Source organism: Tribolium castaneum, chromosome 7 (genome assembly GCF_031307605.1).
Source record: "Tribolium castaneum strain GA2 chromosome 7, icTriCast1.1, whole genome shotgun sequence".
NCBI lineage: Eukaryota > Metazoa > Arthropoda > Insecta > Coleoptera > Tenebrionidae > Tribolium > Tribolium castaneum.
Window position 1 is genome coordinate 3,877,838 of NC_087400.1, and position 21,637 is coordinate 3,899,474.

Here is a 21,637-nt window from a genome sequence, read left to right on the forward strand (position 1 = left end):
TAATTGGCCAGAAAGGTGGAATTTTTCGCTTTGTCCAATTATGTCTCCGATTTGGGGCGACATCTCTGAAAGCTATCATTCGAATTTCTCTCGGAATTCCTCTCTCATTTCGCTCACCTCGTCGTCGATTGAATTTGACAGTTATATTGCTTTTGTCGTCGCTTCTCGAGGTCATCCGATTTGGTTCGTGATTAGAGGAGTTTTCCACCTTTTCCTCGCACACGTACACCCCCAAACCAATCCTAAATATTTTATTTTCCTCGCTAGGAATGCGACGTTAGTTTACATATGTTGGACGTGATTGGAAAGCGATTTCGGTTTTATTGTAGTCAGGTCTTCATCCATCGGGTTTTTCCCCCGGAAAATCGCTTATCGCTTGTTTCGGAGGTCATTAATATCGGCGTAATGCAGTGCCAACTGCTCCCCGGAGTCCTCCGGAGAGAGCAAAGTGTGGTGTTTGTTTTGGCTCAAGAGTTGCAAAATGAAAAATCGACAAAATTTAAATCATAATTTAGAGTGTTGTAGCGCTTGAAAAGGTGCCACTTAATAACCTCGTGCCGACTGATTTATTCCTGATGCTAATTTCGTTGTTTTATTTACTTTTTCAGGTAAGAGAGCGAAGTTGGTAGCCGTTGAGAGACAGATGTTGCTGGATGGTGAGTGCTTCATTAATATTACACTCTTGTTCAACACTTGTGATAAATAAGGGGAAATTACCGAGTTTTGAGACGTTTTCAAACGCGGAAAAGTCGACAAGATTTATCGCTTCGACTATTTTTAAGCAGATTAGTTAAATACTTTGAAAAATTTGCACGGGTATTAGAATCGGGACCGAAATAGCGACCTGAGGGGTCCGCATTTTTAATAACTCACACGGAACCAAAACACCGATCATCTACAAATAAATAGCTGTCATTCAGGTGCGACAATTTGTTTATCTAAACGTTCGAAATCGAGTACAATACATTAAAAGCTTCGTGTTGGATAAACAAACCGACGATGATTTACGTGCAGTTCGCCGTATGCCAATGGTTATTAAAAATTGTTTAAGTTCGATTTATTGCCGGAAAAAACCTAAATTTGGGATTAATACCATTTAAAAAGTGAAGTAGGGAATATATGTCTGTCTACGACTTGCAATTTTAAAGATGTCGGCCTTTGTAGGGGTCCAAAATTTGCAAAATTATAGTCCAAACCTGGAAACTCACAATTTTGTGGCGATTTTTCTCATGTAACTTAGCTATAATTAGTTTTTCTCGTAAAAAATGAAGTAAGTTGTGGGAAATTACAAGAACTATCCAGATCCGATTGGTAGTGGTAAAGATGTCGTCAAATGATGTAAAAAATTTTGGGTCATTTTCCACAAACTGCAAACATTTATGATTTACGGAGAGATTTTTTAACAAAACTTAATATAAAGTATTGTCTTTTATAGAAAATGAGCCAGTGAATGCAAATTACCAAGAACTAGTTGGTTCAGGCTATTAGTTTTGAAGATATTGCCAAAAAAGTTGGCAAAAGTTGGGTCATTTTGATAAAAAAGCGTCCATTTGATATTTTTGGGAACTCTTGTGGATAAAATTACGTCAAATTTATTGTTTCTTAAACGAAATGAGCCAGGCAACGTAGATTTGCCAGAATTATTCAGTTCGGACATCTAGTTTTTAAAATACCACAAAAAAATCGGGGTTACTTTAATAAAAAAGTGAGGATTTGTTATTTAGTTTATTTTTTTTGTGAAATGAATGTGGATTTAGTTTTTCGTAAAGAAAAAGAGCCAAGGAATCAAAATTTGCAAGAATTATTTAGTTCCGATAGATAGTTTCAAAGTTATCGTCAAAAAACACCCACTTGTGTAGAATATATACTTTATGTTTGTCCATTCCTGGGCTAAATTGGCTTGCCGTGGACAACGCCAAGTTCGGATTACGCTCGAAATCACGCGTTGAGGTAAATTTTTCTACTAGATCGCTTATCCCTTCACGTTTTCTGTTTTGCGAATTTGGATTATTCGTATAATTTTCTCTCTATTTTATCAAAGTAAAAACTAAGACCGGTTTCAAAGTAAGTTTGTTTCGTTTTTGACCTGGTGCGAACTTTCCTCTTTGCTAATTCCGTCCGTGAAGCTCGCAGGTGCATCGGAATCGTTTCATCCATAAAACATCTCGTTTCATTCGTTGTAAATGATGAAAACCGTTTTCGGTCCGTCCGATATTTGAAGTAAGTCTTGAAACTCGTGACATGCAGTAATCCGGTAATGTAATCTCACACAATAGATGATTATCTCGCGATATCGTGACACAGGTACAGATTTACGGCAGTCTTAAGCTCTTCCTGGTCTTGAAAGTGGCGGCGAATAATAACAGTGATCCTAATTTAGCCGGCGGCTGACTCCGCAGTAATTATGTTATCTCGTCGACGTTTACGTCGCGATCTCTGCTCACCTTTCTGCCATACATTAGCCCTTCTCTTACCTGAAACTTCCTTCGCCCACGACGCACTCGAGCATGAAGGTGATAAGGAAGGCGAAGGTAAATGATCCAACCTTGAGGTGATAATTCATGGAACGGAAGGAAGGGATTTAATTATCTCGCCGCAGGAATAACGACCAAAGCATTTTTAAACACAACATTTCAGGTGACTAACACACTGAAATATATAACACGGGCGACATAAATTACAAGAGGTTATAAATTGACTGTACAATAGAATTGCACTTGTAGTTTCGAGTGCATGTACAGACACCGTATCTATAAATTGCCCTTTCGTCCTTTTTTCCACGCTAGCGTCTGCCAGCAACCGATGCATGGCCTTTAACACCGACATTATTTCACCGCTTTTAAGAATATATCGCTAAAAACACCACTTCTAATTGCTCTCCATTTTAATTCTGCCGAACAGAAAAATTGAAGTTATTAGTGAACAACCAGAAAGAATAAGCCCATCAGGTAATTTTAAACGAAATCAGAGCTTGGCGTTGCACAGAATTGCCAAATTTTGTTGAGGAATGCCGAAATATATGCCCCGTAGGTATAATGGTAAAGCCACCAATTAGTGTTTTTTTAACGATATTTGGGTAACTAGTTGTCGTAGTCAATAAATTTTGTCAGAAATAAAATTCCGTGTCTCATTTTACATCAGAAAAACCCTTTTCTGATCAGTGATAAGTGTAAGTATGCCGAACAGAAAACTTGAAGTTGTAAGTAATCTAACAGAAAAAATAAGCCCAGCGAGTGATTTTAAATGAAATCGGAGCTTGGCTTTGGCTGGGGTTGTTAAATGTGTTTGAGGAATGCGAAAATGTGTGTAGGAATGATTTCAATTTGTGTAAATGTTTCAATAACAAGGTGCGATCATTCCGTGGTAAATCTGTGAGTTAATCCACGTATGAATTTAAACGATCTTTCATGCCGCAATCGCGCCAAGTCAGCCACTTGAATACCTGAGTGGCAAGCAACCTGTAAAGTTATTGAAAAGGCACGTTCTCGCTCATCTTAAATTATCGTGAGAGGGAGGAGTGAGAGAACAATGGAACCATCAAAGCCAGAATCGAGCGATGGCCGAATCAAGTGAGAGTGGGGTGTCCAGGTGGGATCGATAGGTGTCGAATCGGGTTGTAACAGTGGCCCGGATGTAAATGAGCGAGCGCTGGCGGGCACTAATCGGCGACAATCCTTATGCAAATTGCCCTTTGTACGTAATAATGTGGCAATTTACTTCGAAAGTGAAAGAAGAAGAAATCTCGGCGGAAAATTGAGAGTAATAAAGTGCCGACGCATATTTTACCGGTTTAGTTTGGAACTGTACACCTACGGTAACTGTCAATTAGGTGTGAATTACAGCCACGGCAAGCGATAAAAATCCGAGAGATTATTTATCATTGGAAAAATTGGCGAGGGGTAATTAGAAGGGCGACAAAGTGACAACATCTAGTCTACGACTTTTAGCACTTTATATTCGACGAGAACCAAACTTTTCGTTTTATTTTTAAGACTCAAACAATTTATTTGCCTTTTGTATAAAAAACAGTTGTCCCTTAATGCTAATCTGCGGTTAATTTTTTATAAAACTGAATTGTTTTATTAGTTTTTGTCAAAAATTTCCAGTCTTTTCATCAAATGACTCAAAAAAAACCACAAAATTTTGAAAATATCTTTAAAACTGTTAGTCGTACTTCATTTATTGGAACAGATTTGGATTCCTTGATTCATTTCCTATCACAAAAGCTGATTGGGATCAAATTTTGGCAAAAAGTTTTTAAACAAATAGTTAATGTTTCCATTTCCTCAAAATGACTATTAAAATTTGCAATTTTTGTAATATATCCGTAGAGGTACTAGTCATACCAACAAATTTTTGACCAAATAATTATCTCTGGTTCATTTTACATCACTCTGACTTAAACTGCTAGATTTGGCCAAACTAATATCGTTGTCCTACCAAATTTCCAGTTTTTTTTTAACAAATGACCCAAAAAAGCAGCAATTTTTTGTCGATATTTTTAAAACTGTTAGTCTTAGCTTAATAATTTTGACGGATTTGGATTCCCTGTCTCATTTGCTATCAGAAAAGCCGATTGATATTAAAGTTTGTCCAAAAGGCTTTAAGTAAATACCGAATGTTTCTTATTTCCACCAAATGGCCATCAAAATCTGAAATTTTTCTCATATATCCTTGGAGATACTAGTCGTACCTTCAAGTTTTTTATTAAATGATGATCTCTGGTTTATTTTACATAACACTGACTTAAACTGTTAGATTTAGCCAAACTAATTTCGTTGAAATATCAAATTTCCAGTCTTTTTATCAAATGATCTAAAAAAGCAGCAATTTTTTGTCGATATTGTTAAAACTGTTAGTCGTGGCTTAGTAATTTCGACGGATTTCGATTCCCTGTCTCATTTGCTATCAGGAAAACCGACTGAAGTTAAATTTTGTCTAAAAGTCTTTAAGTATATACTGAATGTTTCCTATTTTCACCAAATGACCATCGAATTCTGAAATTTTTCTCGTATATCCCTGGAGGTACTAGTCGTACCCTGAAATTTTTGATCCAGTGATAATCTCTGGTTTATTTTACATAACACTGACTTAAACTACTAGTTAAGTTAAATTAATTTCGTCAAAATACCACTATTTCTAGTCTTTTCATCAAATGACGCAAATTTTTTATAATAACTAGAAACAGCAATCTATCAATTGTGGTTTAAATATTCGATCAGATGTAGATTTTTGCTGAAAAACTACTGAAACTATATATTTTGAAAGTGTCGTAAGGGCTAATTGCTATTTTCCATAATTGGGTGTTTAAGTGTTGTGGAAAAAGTGTAGTAAGAATGCAAAAAATGCAGGAGGTAATTAGATGTGCGTGGAAATGCCAAGCCTCCATTGTCTAGTTTACGATAGGTGGCAAACACACAGAAATGTGCTTGAGCAGGTTTATTGCCGGCTGAAATGGAAGCGAAAGCAATTTCCAGATGAGTTATGAAGCATTATCTACCTATATAAGAGCGGAAACTAGCGTATTTTTGCAGGTGTGCCTAGCGGAGGAACGCGATGTTTTGTGCGGGGGAATTGATCGTAAATATCGGCGGTTTACGTCGTCATCTGTTACCTACAGGGCGGGAAAAAAGAGGGAGGTGCGAGATTTTTTGATAAACGACTCGATCTGATTGTTCGTAATCCCCACCTGAGTCCGGACTTTCCATTCGAGGGGGCTGGAGGTCATGCCGCTGGCCGAGAAGAATTGAAAACCATTACTGCTGATGAAAGAAAAGTTTTCTACCAAGTTTCGAGTCCTTTGTCCCCTCTCCTTCTTCTTCGAGATGAAAGTGTTCTAATCCTTTGCGTAATAACACCGATACCTGCTTTATCGATCAAACGCCTCGCCGTTTTAAAACGCTAGAGGTGCAAACTCGAGGGAATTGGGGGATCACGACTGGCTTTGTCTTCTCGTACTCAACTAGGAATCAGTTAGTAAATCATGTTAGCTGGCTATAGATCTTTCCACTGTTCTCTCTTCGCTTTTGTCTTCTCTTCCACTTCGTTATCACCTCATAAACACTTAATCATCTTAACGTAACCAAAAGACGAGGCACACCTGAATTTTACCAAACGCCCACACACACTGAGAGAAATCCCGCGTGATAAATTTTGATTTATCGTTCATAAATCCCAATCGCAGATAAGAGACAGTTTATAAACCATCGAGAAAAACCCATAACCGCACAACGACCGCCGTAAACGAGCCGTTTTCCAGAGGGAACCGTCCTCACCATTACCTGTCATTCTTTGCCAACAAACGCGATTTATTATTTTCGACGCGGGCTTTTTTTCACTCGATCAAACTTTATTCCAGCTTCCGGATCCCTTACAAGCCCAAAAACAAACCCACACCTCACCCGACGACAATTTTAACAGCGCTTATATAAGTGTATTACTTCTATTTTCGCATTCCTGAACCACATTTTCCAACTCAGGTCAAAACAAAGCTCAGATTTCGTTTAAAATCACTCGTTGAGCTTATTTTTTCTGTTCGATTACTTATAACTTCAAGTTTTCTGTTCGGCATACTTACACTTATCACAGATCAGAAAAGGGTTTTTCTGTTGTGAAATGAGGCACGGAATATTATTTCTGACAAAATTTATTGGCTACGACAATTAGTTACCCAAATATCGTTAAAAAAACACTAATCGGTGGCTTTACCATTATACCTATGGGGCATTTATTTTAGCATTCCTCGACAAAAATTGACAATTCTGTGCAACACCAAGCTCCGATCTCGTTTAAAATCACTCGCTGAGGTTATTTTTTCTGTTAAATAACTTATAACTTCAATATTTCTGTTCGGCATACTTGCACATGTCACAGACCAGAAAAGAGCTTTCTGGTGCAAAATGAGCGGAAGAACAAAAATTTGCCAAAAATGTTTGTATACAACTAATAGTTTCGCCAATACAGTCAAAAAACCAACAATCTGTAAGGTAGATGACATATGTTATGACATTCCTGGGCCAAATTTGTCAATTCTGTGCGATGCCAAGCTCCAATTTGGTTAAAAATCACGCGCTGAGCTTATCTTTTCTGTTCGGTTATTTATATGTTGAGTTTTTCTGTTCGTCGTATTTCGATTGTGTATTTATTTAAGCGCGCACAATTCCCTTTGTCGTCCCATAGCCGGCATTAAATCCGTCCGGACTGCTCCTTTCGCTCTCTAAATCATCGGATTAATCATTATTTGAAGAGACCATCGCGTAAAATGTTTCGGATTAAATTATCCCCGAATCGGTCTACAAGCTTGGCATAAACTCTCCGACTATAAAGCAAACACCGCCGTTTGATTGCTTTTTCTCTCCTTTAATATTCCATCGGATTTAATGGAATGCTTAAAAGATCCGGAAAGTTGGTGCAGAGATCTTCGTCCAAGATATGCACTTAATCCATTACAATCGGCGGGTTTTTGATGTCTCATTCGTGCTTTGGTGGCCTCTCTAATCTTGAAATTGCGACACGACGCCAATGCAATTAATTACACATTCAAGTATCGACGCCTACTTAGCATTTTTCTGTAATCGTCTTGTGCGAAACAAGCTGCGAATACCTAATCACCGGCTTATATACAATGTGTTCGAATAAATTCGACAGACATCTCCAATATAGACAATGTTGTTAGATTGGCCGCATTGGCGACGCACACCTTGCACACGCCGTGAGGAAAATAACATTACACGAAGGGTCTACTGTTTAATATTGGATGTGGCGAACTCTTCCCTTCCTTCAAGACGCTTTCGCTATTCATTTTCGGGCCTCTAAACTGATTAGAGGCAACGAGGTGGCATAGTAATGACACAAAAATAGAAGTTACAAGGGATGTTATAGAAAAAATAGACTTCACTCGTCACCAGAAACGACATCTGAGCTTTTCTCTTTCTATTTTGTAAAAACATGGCTCAGGAACACTATCATAAGTCTAAACGAAACTAGAAAAATTGAAGTAATAAAACTCTTGATAGAAAAATTAGCAGTTACTGGTCGTTTTGTGACGATTTTGAACTTGGCGTGCTTAAAACTTTTCACTGTGGTCCCAGGATCTGACTCAGAGTGAGCGCGAAAAACAAACGAGACGCGTTAGATTTTTTTGTAGAAAAATTAGGTTCAGTTGATGATATTAAAATATAATTGAGCTTGGTATCAATGTGCGTTAGGAGATAGGATTGAGGAACGCAGTTTAAGTCTGGATCTATGTATATTTTCCAATAAAATTGTTTAGTAGGCGCTAAAACTTCATAAATTCCTTCATCCCTTGACGTTTCCCTATTCAGAAACTTGCCGCAACATCTGCAAAGATCTTTTACACCTGTTTCGTGCCCTTGTTTGAACCTAACGACCGAAATTTACAACTTGTATTAATCATCACAATTTTCCTTGATGCGAAAAATGCCCGTTATCTGCGCTTGTTATTAATTGAATGCGCGCGCGATCAATGACCCACGCCTATATAGAGTGGTGGCGACTTTATGTTCTATTTACGATAAGTCTTAAAATTGAGGTTAAGTGTTTTTTAAATTCGAACCGGCCGACTTGATTATTTTACCACACGTGGATGATTAAGTGGTTTGTTTTATATACAGTGTGTGTATATTCATTATTTCAATGTTTTATTATTGAGTTGTTTACTTCTATTAATTCAAACATGTGTGTAGTTTATTACCGCCGACTAGTTTATTGCCGTGGAACAACTGTTTCTTGCGCGCGCTCTTTTTTTTTCTCTCATTCGATTTGTGAGTGATGTTTTCCGGGTTTTTGACCGGCGGAAAAAATCGAGATAAGGGTTTTATCGGGCGGTGTCAAGGTCGCGGATTACTGCACTGACCTGGCCTAAAATTTTCAAATAATTTCAGAAAAAAATGGTGATTTTGGATTGTAGTTTTTTCCGCGAACAGAAAAACAGTACGTGTTTATAAACTGATGGAAAAAATAAGTAGAGCGTTTGATTTTTAACAAAATTGGAGCTTGGCGTTGCTTAAAGTTGTGAAATTTGGCTCAGGAACGTGAAATAAGAGGAATATAGTGTTTTTTTGAGTTTTCGTTTCAGTTTGATTTTGTGTGATGTGAGGCTTATTTAAGTATCAAACAATAGTGTTTTTGCGTCCGGTATATTGCGTCTCGTATTGTTGCTCGTGTTATTACCCGTCTATTGTCGTAGCGTCATATACGTGAAACTTTTCTTTTATCTGCAGTCGTCATCATCGCTGGCAGGCTGCTTCTTGTGTGAAATGAGATTTTTTCTTTGTTCGACTAACTGCCATATAATAAAAGGTACCGCAGCAGTTGCTGAAGAGGCGACCACTGTGTCACAGGTTGCCGTCTAGTATTATTGCCCCCTTTTTCCGAAGTGCTGATCCGAGAATCCTTTATGTCTGCATTTTAACGTGTCTATCAGTGCGCCATGCGACTTTTATTCGTCTCAAGGTGTCCACCCTGCATCGATATTTCATTAAAAAGACAGTGGAGGAGTAAAAGCCACCCTTTTAGTTTTTATATCTGCAGTAGTCCTTTAGCTTACGTCATTTGCTTTTAACAACTGTGAAACTAATGGATGCCACCGGTGGCAGCAGGGTATTGTAAGGTGAACTCGGAGCTCTTGCTACCTAAGCCCATTATTCTTCTCCTGAAATCGATTCGCTCGGCAATAAAAAGACTCGCGGATGAAATGCATTTTTACGTTGAATACTTTCAGTGTCGGAGACTCACTCACTGAAGGTCCTTTGTCGGAAAAAGGCACTCAATTGTGATAGATTCGCCAAAGTTTTACATCAATGTAATTTCGCAACTTTTACGGACGACATAAATAACACTAATTCAACGCTATTGTTCGATTTACAACCAACGACAGGATTTCAAAACGACACCAAAACGATACCTTATGAATATTTATGCATTTACTCAGGCTTTATTCAGACTTATTGGAGGATTTTTCTCAAAACGCAAATACTTCTAGGATTACAGACGGCATAGAAAGCAATTAACAAACAAAAAATGATTATGAAAGCGCGGACATTACACACGGCGTATTAAACAAGTTATAACTGCTGGAATACTAGACTCCGGATACATCCCACCAATGATTTGTTACAAAAATAAACCAAGTAGATGGAATAAAAAAATTTTTTTACGTAAAAACTGATCCTGTAATCGCCACTTGTAGTAGAGGTTTTAGCTCTGAGTTTTGGGATTTGGAATTTTAAAAATAATATACAAGAAAGGGTCAATATTTGATCCGCACTTTTAAATTTTAGCACAAATTGGGGCAAAGTTAAATTTTCGCCATGTTTCAAATATGTTTTAAAATTTGATGTGAAGTACCACCTGCGGTACTTCCGATGAATAACCACCAAGGATAAACTACATCGAACTTAGACAGAATAGTGAGATTATTTTGGAGAAGAGATGACTGTGTAATCGCCAGTATTGTAAAACGAATTATAATGAAGTTATAAGCTTAGGAAAATCGTCAATAAATATGTGTACACTTCTGCAAATGTAGACAGAATAGGAAGTGTTTCTTTAAACAAAAACGATGCTGTAATTGCCGCCTTTAACAAAGCTATCATTTTCGAGTTATAGACTCTGGATCTTTGAAAAAATGGTCAATAGTCTGATCAGGAATTTTATTAAATAGTTTTTTTGGTAATGTTCAATCACGATAAAATAAAAAACAATAAATTACGATGATTAGTGCTTTGATATTTGAATTGGTGTGCCCTTTGAAAATCCTTTCTGGGTCTCTAGGATATCCTAGAAAAAATCGAATAGTTTGTACTTCTCCGAATGTGGATGGAATAGGTGGTATTAAGCCAACAAAGCGTGACTGCATAGCCGCCATTGTTGCAGATGCTTGATTAATAGTGTTTTTAGCTTTGGAATCGAGTCTTAGATTCGCGGAAGCGCGTCTTTTCCGCCCCATCCCTCGCAACAATGGCTCATAATTAGATAAAGATAACATAATTAAGAGCGCGGTCTATCCGAAAACGGCAGTTAACTCATCAAGGTAAATTATTCGTCGAGTGTGTCTAATGACAACGGTCTCCGTTATCGCTCACCTATAATTTAGGACATTCACGTTGATATAAGAGTGTCTTGATGAGACATAATTAGGGAGAGAAGGAGAGAGAGCAGCGCCATTAAAATACCGTGGCAGGGATTGACGATATAAATCAATGGAGGAGGTTTAGACGCCACTGCCCACCTAGTCTCCGACAATGACTTATTGTCGAAGGAGCGAAAAAAACGGAAGGGATCGCGATTATGCGTATCGACGGGAAAAAATCCTAAATTTAGACGTCACTGACATAAATCACAATTAAAATTTTTTGGAAGCTCGCACAGTGTCAGATCTGATAAGACAAGAGTCGAAAAAATTTCATGCAGGATTGAGAGCGGGATTATTTATAGCCCAGGCATTAATTTTTAATTATTCGAGCTGTAACACCTGGCCCATCATAAATTCCCCTTTTTCTTGGCATATTTTTACCTTATCCTCTCCTCGTTGATAAATGCCGCTTATTTGCAGGTAATTTCCTCGGCAATTTGGTGGTGTTTGTTCAGCGGTGAGAGTTGTTATTTACCTGTCTTCGAGACGCCTCGTCGAGGTGCTACCGACGCCCACGTCGTTTGACTACGACTAATAGCTTTCTGACATGCCAGACACGAAATTAATGTGGGGGCTACAGGTAACGTGTGGCGGTTATTTTTAACTCGCTAAATATACAGGACAACGGAGAAATACTCCATGCGGACGCCGCGCTTTTATTAATGACACCTTTCGGACATGTTAATGATGATGGATTTTTTTCTATCACTCATTCAGCTGTTGTTTGCTATTCGAATGTCTTTATTAATAACGGGACGGCGAGGGATTAAGTGGCGGAAAGGTTGAGGCTTAGAAAAATCACAAAATGTATTTATTTTGGGCCAAACACTGCATTCCACACTTTATAACACAATTAATATTCTTTTAAACACATTAGCATCTACAAGGTCTGGTCAAACGCACGAAAAACTCCCTATTCTGTCTATTTTGCAAACAGCGGAAACAAGTTTTTCGTTCAAGGGTAACTAAGCTATATCTGCTGTGCCAAAAATTGACCAAATTGACAAATTTCTTTACGCATTTGCTATATTTATTCCGAAAAACTTGGTCTAAGCGAAGCAATTGTTCGAATTGGTTTTATGATAAGTAAACTTTACTTTTTTTGTGTATTTACTTTATTCCAAAGCCAATAACTCAGCTTCTGATCCTTCTAAGACATTGGCGTTTACAAGGTCACTTTTCACTTATTTAATCCTTGTTATTCCGTCTATAATTAAAGAAAGATACACTTGTTTGCTTTTTTCTACTTAAAATCGGATACATCAAGATTATGGCTGTTTTCATTTATCCACTCAGCTGTTGCTTCCTATTAGATGTTTTAAGATTAAGTGGCGGAAAGATAGAAGCTTAGAAAAATCACAAAATGTATTTATTTTGGGCCAAACATTGTATTCCACACTTTATAACACAATTATTTCCCTTTTAAACAGAATATCGTTTACAAGGTCAGGTCGAGCGCACGAAAGACTTCCTATTCCGTCTATTTTGCAAGCAGTTTCTTCCGTTCTTCCGTTCAAGGGTAACTAAGCTATACCTACTGTAGCAAAAATTGATAAAATTGGCCCGCAAATTTGCTTTATTTATTCCGCAAAACTTGCTGTAAGCCCAAATTTTTCGCCAAGCATTTTGCAAATTTGTGGCGTCTTGTGAACACTTTTGACACATTTTGGTTTACATTTCCCTTTTTTCGAAAAAATTATACAATAGAAGTATTTCAGGAAATATCAGTTAAAATAAGTTTTAGTATCTATTTTAAATACAATCTCAACTTTTTCTTACCAGACAACAGGAAATTTACTCAAGGAATGACCAACAATATGAAGCAAGGATATCCTGTATTTATAAAAATAGAAGCAATAACTAAAGTAATAGAAAATACAGATTTTCTTGCCTATTTCAAGTCGGACTCTAGCTTAGATTTTCCTTAAATTGTTCACAAAATGCAATGGAACACTGAGTTTATGTGTTCCTTTTTTTGGCACTTTTGTACATCAGACAAATTTTAACCGATTTTGATGAAACTTTGACACGACTTGGACTATGTTCAAGGCTAGTTTTTGACCGATTTAGACCAATTTTGCTTTCAAAATTTGTAAAATGATTCTTTTTTTGGCATTGTTCTGTATGAAGCAGTTCTTAAGCGATTTGTCTGAAATTTGGGCCAAAGGTTTGGGGCTTGTTTAGGGCCCGTTTGGTGAGATAATTCGTTCGCGCTTAATCATGTGAATGTCGGTCGTAAAAAGTGCAAACAATACAAGCCAGTGGTTTGTGTGTGTCACCGGGCAATGGACCTGTAACCTCTCCGAAGCTCTGCAAACACAGTGGACATATAATGGATGTGTTGTCTGGTTTCGCAATTACATAGTTTAATTCGAATGTAATTTATAATTCCGCATTGTCATGCATGTGATGTGCACCGTTTGCTAAACGGATGAATGTTTTGCATTGCGTTCAGTGCGAGGGTTAGGTAAATTGAAGGTGGATAGAAAAAGCGTGTCGAGCGGACCGTAAAGCTACGTGGTGCAGTCGTCAATGCGATTAATGAAACGATGCTTGCATGGACAAGTCGGAATTATTTCAATTGCGCTCGTGATTGGCCGGAAACAGTTACAAAACAATGTCTGAAATTTTCATTTTCGGAGAGGCCCCAAAAAGATAATTTATCTTCTTTCGCCGTCAATTCGCCTGTCATCTCTAATACATCAAGGTGGAGGAGGATACGTGACTGAAATTAATACGACGTCGATGTAATTTCGTGAATAAACAAAAAAATATTTGCCCGCTTGTAGATATTTCAAAAATGCTGCCACCACCACCACCACTAATTAATCCCGACTCGAAGGAATTCTTTTATGTGCGTTTCATTATAAAGGAATCGGAGGTGAGCGCAAATTGTTAAGGTAAATTTCTCACCCCGGATCTCATTAACAGAGCCAAGAGGGTTTTACCTTTTTTCACCAAAGAATAATTAAGTTGTGCACGAATTTAATTCCATTGTGCCAACATTTTCTTCAAGATGTGGACTCATTATTTTTCAACTGGTGATTTATAATTTGTAGTTGAACACACTTCTTGATTTATTATTTTTGCACATAAATCAAAGCGACGGCCAGACGCAAGGGAGATAAGACGGGAATTATAGATGCTTCGACGAATTTAGTGCGATGCGAGCTTTAAAAAAATACTAAATTATTACCGCAGTTATTAATATTGTTATGTGGGAAGAGAATGATAACGACAATTAATCTCACGGTGGAAACTTGAAACTACGAGCTGGTATTGCGTCAAAACAGTTTACTCTCAAAATCGGGCCACATTTAAAAAATTAACAACTGACTTTTTTTCCGTATTCCGAAGCCTTTGACTCAGATATTATGCGTTTGTTACACTTGACGATCACAGGGTCATTTTTTACGCAATCGAAACACCTTATTTTATCTACTTTCGGAGTAGTTTCCATGAGTTGGTAAAAAACTATATCATTTTCCATAGCTTGCAATTTGATTGTTATGGGTGGTGATATAGTCGCGTTAAGGCGATTGTGTTTGGCTTGTGGTATATTTTTTATGTTTTCTAAAAGCTTTTTCGATTTGACGCTAGTAACTCATCGAGAATTAACAACTGAAATTTTTTTACTGCATTCCTAAACCTATAATTCAGAAATTAAGCTTCTGATAAACTTGCCGATTACGGAATCACTTTTTACTCGATTGGAACGTCTTATTCGATCTATTTTCCTAGAAGTTTGGATGAGTTGGTAAAAAACTATATAATTTTCCAAAGCTTCTAGCTCGATTATTGTGCGTGGTGTGATGGTCGCGTTTACGCAGTTGGTTTTTGCTTGTTGTAAATATTGTATGCGTTCTATAATCAATGCCAGAACCGCATTTTGAGTTTGCAAGGGATTGGATCTTAACTTTCGGTTAGGTGTGAATGAAGATGTTCACCTCCCTCGTCAATTCCCATCAAAGTTTATAATCATATCACCTTAACAGGCTGAATACGCAATCACCAATATGCTCCTCGCCTAAATAAACGAGTTTATAGTCGCTTTTTACGCCGAATACTCCATTACCGATATAAATTCACCAATTTGGCTCCCTTACCCTTAACCGAGTATGGAAATCCACTGTGTGTGTGTGTTAGGGTGGCTGTAATCCTATCAGGAAAGCGGGAAGGTGTGCCCACCTCGAGCACATTGTGAGAGTTCGGTCGGCGTACATAGGCAGATTAGGACCTCCTGATTAAGAGATCGATAGCGAAACTTAAAAAAAATTCAAGGGAGATTTGTCGGAATTCTCGCCGACATGAAATTTCCCTATGAATGACGACGAAGCGAGTCTTCCACCTGCGAAAATTAAAACCGAATTGCTCATTCACACCATCTGCTCTTCCATTAGGAGCGTCACTCAGACCGTCACTGCCAGAAAGAACACCTCACCTTATTTCTTTACAAGCAAAATTTAATTTCCTGAGCGTCTCCTCTTATAAACGCAAAGTGAAAACATTAGCACCTTAACACGCCGCCCAGACGCTTTTTTAATGCGAACGTCAAAAACAATGTCTCGTAATAAAATGGAGGGAGCGGAGAGGGAAATGAGATTTACCTTCTTCGAGATTTTCAAGGAGCCAATCTGACGCGCTCTAATTATATGCGGATAACTTATCGAAAAACATTTCCGCTTGGGAGAAGCGATAACGGTTTTATTTTTGCACGTAAACAGGAGGGACAAGAGATAAAACTTAAGAATTGTGACCTCTGACACCGATTGACGCACATCTATGAGGTGAGATGAGGACATAGCATGTGATCTTAAGGTGCTACCGCTTTTTGCAAGACTCAAAGATCACGAAACAATCAAATGATTCATTTCAAACACACTAAAGCAACACCAAAACTATAAGAAAATTGCTGTTTTATCTAAATTCAATTCAGTGACACAGATGCCAACACTATCATCTGATTTCTTAACTTTATCAAAGTGTTATCGCGCCATTTATTATTCTTAAAAATTCTCACTTCAAATTAATTGATTAGCAGCTTATTTTCTGTTACGTTGAAAAAACTGCAGATAAATGAAACCCAAAAAGTAAAATAGAAATAAAAGTAATAGCAAGTGTTCAATTTGTCCAGGTTAGATAGTTTATATTATTTTTTTTTTACTTCTGTAATTTTTTTTTAAAATGGTGTACAGCAAAACATGAATCTTATATAAACATGTCCACGAGTAGCCTTAAACTTGCTAAATATTTGACGAAAATTTTAGACAAATTGGTCAAAAATTATGTGATAGAGAACAATGCCAAAAAATGATACAAAAACTCAGGTTTCTGTAACTTTATATTACAAATCTAAGGAAAAATTAAGTTAGGATCCTTCTTTAAATATGGAAGGGAGTTTGTATTTTCTAATAATTTTGCTATTTCATCTGTTTTGATAAATTCTATATGTCGTTGCTTGGTGTTCCTGGTCATCCCTTGAGTGAATCTACTATTCCTTAACAATAAAAAGTTAAGATTTTATTTAAAATGGATGGTAGAGTTTATTTTTTCTATTAATTTCTTAAATAATTCTTTTATAATATTCATGTGTTTTCTATTATTTCTAAGATTTGTGTGTTCTTTGGCAATAAAAAGCTCCACTTTAGTTTAGAATAACCGCGTGATCCTATTTTTTCTATTCTCTTGCTTATCGCTTCTAGTTTGTAGTATAAGCCGTTGAAATTAGTTTGAGCGGGAAAAAAGGGCCGCCTGGCGCCCTTCACCTTATTATACAATCTGTACTTCATAGTCGAACCTGGAGGGAAGTTGTAAAATGTTTGATCCCCGGAGTCAATATTTGCGTAAGCTGCCATTACATAAGAAGGGCTGGAGAAATCAGTCTCAATCCTAAAAAAAAAGTGAAAAGCAAAGACTAGAGTTTTTAATGCAATCCATAAAGTTTATTTGATGGTGGGATCCTCTCTGTCAGAACCGTCCGCTTGCATTATTTATCAAACGCCTCTTAACCTTATAATTGAAACCTGTCCGAGATGATTTTCATAAATTGCTAATGAGGTGGAAAAGCGACCGCTTAATTACTCGACTCCGAAATTTTTTCGCTTTGATGAATTATTTAGAGAGTTGGGGGGGATTTCTTGTGGGACAGGTGTCGAAATCTGATAACCTCGTCGACCTAATCAATAAATATGATTTAATGTCGGGTGTGAACATGCTTTTATTGAATAAATTTAAATATGATCTACATGAGGATGAGGGGAGGGTTGGACAAACGTGGAGAAACTAAACAAGTGCGTCTTGATTACTTTGATCTGGAGATACACACAGATGCTGCAGGATCCGGTAACTGTAATAGGTATATCGCCCCTCGATACACGGTGACTCACTATGCAATCAAGGGTGGACGACCACCTAGTGCCCCTGGGGTGGCGACAAGTAGCGATTTAACGATCAAATAAAATAGCGACACAAAATCCAAACTTAAAACTAGAATGATTAGCGGAAAAAACAGAAAAAATAACATGCCCAAATCACTTTTAATAAAATCTGAGCTTCGTACTGACGAGGAATCGCAATTGTGGCCAAGGAACAGGACACAAAATAAAAAAAAGGATATACCACATTTGCAAAAATAACACCAATAAGAAAATTAACCGAAAATATAAATTCTTTAGCGTGTTTTACGTCCGATCGTATCATGTTTTGCTTAAAAGTCGTATTTTTGTTAAGGTCAAAAGTTGTGCTCTTTTTTTTCGAAAACACTAGATTACAAAAATTTGGTGAAAAAATAGAAAAATTTAGTTCTATTAACAGTTTTAAGTAAATTTTGAGCTTTGTATCGTCGTGCAATAATAAATCTCGCCAAGGAATGGCCACCGGGGACATACTGCATTTCACGAAACAGAAGCAATAATAAAAATAATAGACGGCATAAATCTATTTGGTGATTTCAGGACGAACTGGAGCTTGCTTTAGCTTAACGTTGGTGACTTTGGTCAGGAATCGAACTTTAGGTCATATAGTTAAAAAAAATTCGAAAAAATTAAGTCATTTGGGTGATTTTTTGTCCGTTCCGGTCTCGATTTCGTCCGTAAAAATTGATTTGTAGTTGGCGGCGGTTTGTTCGGTGCACATAGGATGCTCTTCCGGCGGAAGCGCAGGCGGCCAGTTCCGCTTACCGTTGCCTGACTAGCCGTCCCTTATCTCAACTTCGACCGTCCTCCGACAGATAGCTCCACCGGTCCGAAAATAAACCACTCTGATTTACGAGCCGATCCACGCCTCTTCCAATTAAAAAGTTAAACAAGTTGGCGAGTGGATGAATTTTTTTTTGAGGGATATAGTATCTAAGTCGGCGTAGATTGGCGTGGGACTTGTACGTTTCCGCTTCCACCACCGGTGAGACTGCAACGGTCAAAGCCAACGTGATGCGAGACATCCTTTCATGTCACGTTCAGATAAAACCGGTGATTAATGACCGCCGGTTTATCAAAATGAGATTTTTCTACGGCCAAACAAGAAACTCCACGGAAAAGGCAGGATTAGGGACTCGGTGAGCTTTAATGGACAGGTGAATTTTTAGCCGGCCAACTGGGAGAAAAATGACACTTTATTTACTCAAAATAAAGTAAATCCCAACTGAAAAATGACTAAGTTTGGAGAGAATACGCGGAACACGCATGCAAACAAAGTGGAAGCGATTTGAGCCCTGATATATAACAATAAGTTGCCTTCCTGGCCAAATCTAGCCAATGGTAAGGCGAAAAAAGCTCAGGACTCCTCCAATTTCAACCAAAGAGCCTATTTTTTCTATCAAACTTGTTGTAGCTCTTAATTAATTTCGAGCCTATATCCTAAGAGCATGATCCTTGCAAAGTTTTTGCCATATTTTACAAATGTCAAGCTCCGAATTTCAAATAAACGTCCAACACAACCTAAGTTTTCTATTACTGTTCTTATTGTTACTGCTTTTGTGTTTGTGTAGTATGTCCTTGATTTGTATGAAAATGATCGATGAGAGGTATTTTGTTGTGGCTTCTGCTTGATATTTATGAATGGATGTTGGTGTTAAAAATGATTAAAATATGTATAAGGAAGTGGCGCAAGTTCGATAATTATAAAAGTTGGTTTCCCTCGTCGAGGTACTTTGAGCATCATCCGTCGTAAATGTATCATCCCGTGTACTACCTACTTTGTAATTATTTAATTTGCATGGTAAGTGATAGGTAGGCGACCCGGACTCGCTCCACAAACTTTTACTTTAGCTCGAGCTAATACACCTACTAACTTATTCTTTCTCATTAATGCTTTCCCCTGTATAGCCAAATTCGAGTTTAAATTGAGTTAGCGTGTCTTCATTACGTTAAGTAAGTTCGAAAGCCTCTGCGAATTTTTCCACGCAAAAAGCCATGTTTTCGTGTATGAAATTCTAAATATAATCGACTTATTTGTAACGAACCGTTGATATTTCAACTTGTCATAAATACTCCCTAAATACACCACACACGATCGTTATTTTGCAACTGGGATATTTGTGCACTTAATTTCCGTCCAACACTAATACATTGTATGCAGACTTTACACTAAATTGTTCCGTATATAAATGAAACTTTAATAAGCCACACTCACTTTCCACAAACAATCTATTAGTCACGACGCCAAAGGCGAAAACAACGATTTTTTAACGACAATCAAGCTAAAATCATTCACCTGTCCGAACTTAAAAGCAATTAGCTGCTATTATTCCGAGATTTTGGCGCCGAAAACACTCAACGAACAAAACAATCTCGATGAGTTCACCCTTCCAACGACGAAAAAATAATAGTCTATTCACTTTCTTCAAGTCCGAGCCTTCCCTAACCCAATTCCGACAAATTAAAACTAAATAAAGCCGGAGCAGGCCTCAAACAAACGCTGCAACTTATTTTTTCTACTCATTCCTCTATTACTCCCTTTTCGTAGCCAATCTAGTGAAACAAACAGGTCAAGTTACTCTTAAAACCAAAAATAGATACAATAATTAAATTAATAGAAGAAATAAACTCTCTCTGACATTGTAAGAAAGACTTGAGCTTTATTTCACTTAAAGTTGCCAAGGTCGGGCTAGGAACCTGATTTTGGGTTACCTTAGGTATATATGTTAAATCAGCAATTGATGCAATAAAAATTGTGATAGAAAAATTAAGACCACCGATTGATTTGAAAGTCAGATCGGTGCTTAACAATGCTTAAAATTGACTAGGTTTACCCAGGAACGGGTCGTACGGTATATAACGAAAAAAATAAAGTAGAAGTTACAGTTGAGTTAATAGAAAAAATAAGTTCTCTCTGGCACTGTAAGTAGGACCTGAGCTTCGTTTTGCTTGAAGTTGCCAAAATCTGGCGAGGAATCTGATTTTGGGTCATGTTAGGTATATTGGTGAAATTAGCAATAGACGCAATAACGATTTTAATAGAAAAATTAAGACACTTGGTTGATTTTAAGTGAGATCAGGCATAAGAGTGCTAAAAATTGACTAGCTTTGACACGGAACAGTTGAATTGGTGGAAAATATAGTTTTTTTGGGTGGGTTAACTTTTGACTGGGGTTTGATTTTATTGTGTGCCTTTGTGGAATGCTGACTAGTCTCGAATCATAAATAACGGAATCAAAATTTGTTTGATAATTGATTACCTGCAGTTATTGTCCCGTCGCGATAATTCACATCCGTTTAATTAATGTTAAATCGCGCGTACAGTCCGTTGTAAAAACTTTCAGGTCTCATAATAGTGCGTTGATTGTGGTCGTGAGAACGGTGGTCGTTCCACCTGGTCTCATCTGGCACGTGTGGCTCAAAGCCGGCACGTGACCTATTCAACGGTAAGTATCGACGCTGATTGACCGATGAATGGCCTGAGGCGGTCGCTCCACAATACCGGTGATTATCGTCAGTCGTGTGCTGCTGCTGGACTCGATGTTTATCTTCGGTCTTTTCAAACTCGCCGAAATTACAAAGACTCTCCTAACGAATTTATTATTAAAATCGGGAGCGTATACGATGCGGTTTTGCTTCAAGCATTATCGATTGTTTGCACCGCTTTACCTATATTGAAACAGTGATCGGAGGGTAGTTTTATGACAGGAGTGGCCGCCGCAGGCGAAAGGGTTTCATGCTGATCCAAGTCCGACTCAGGGAGCTTTGTTCTCACTCGACGACCGGTAGCTTTTTATTCACGCTTCACGTACATGCCCTGCTACACGGTTATTGTTTACTGTTTCCACGATCAGCCGAAAACGGGCCGGGGGATATGTAAACTCGACGACCTTAATTAGCAAGGAGCATCGGATTTTTTCAACTTGATTGTAGGTTCCAGTGACCTAAATTGCGTTCCTTGCACGATTTTTTCAACATTAAGCAGTAAAAAGCTCTGGTCTTTTTTAAAATGCACTGTAGAACGTATTTTTTCTATAAACCTTGTTATTGCATCTATATATATATACAC

At 37.7% G+C, this 21,637-nt stretch overlaps 1 protein-coding gene across 4 annotated transcripts in view; it reads left to right on the forward strand.

Moving 5' to 3' along the window:
- Window positions 1–21,637, forward strand: part of LOC100141776 (zinc finger protein 1) — a 193,074-nt gene that overhangs the window by 34,434 nt on the left and 137,003 nt on the right. For 3 of the 4 annotated variants that reach the window (XM_064357844.1, XM_064357845.1, XM_064357843.1), the window contains exon 2: window positions 609–656. The exons of the other annotated variant lie outside the window; for it this stretch is intronic. In XM_064357844.1, coding sequence (XP_064213914.1) covers window positions 609–656 — 48 coding nt within the window. The remainder of the gene's footprint in view (window positions 1–608; window positions 657–21,637) is intronic. 4 annotated transcript variants of the gene reach the window in all.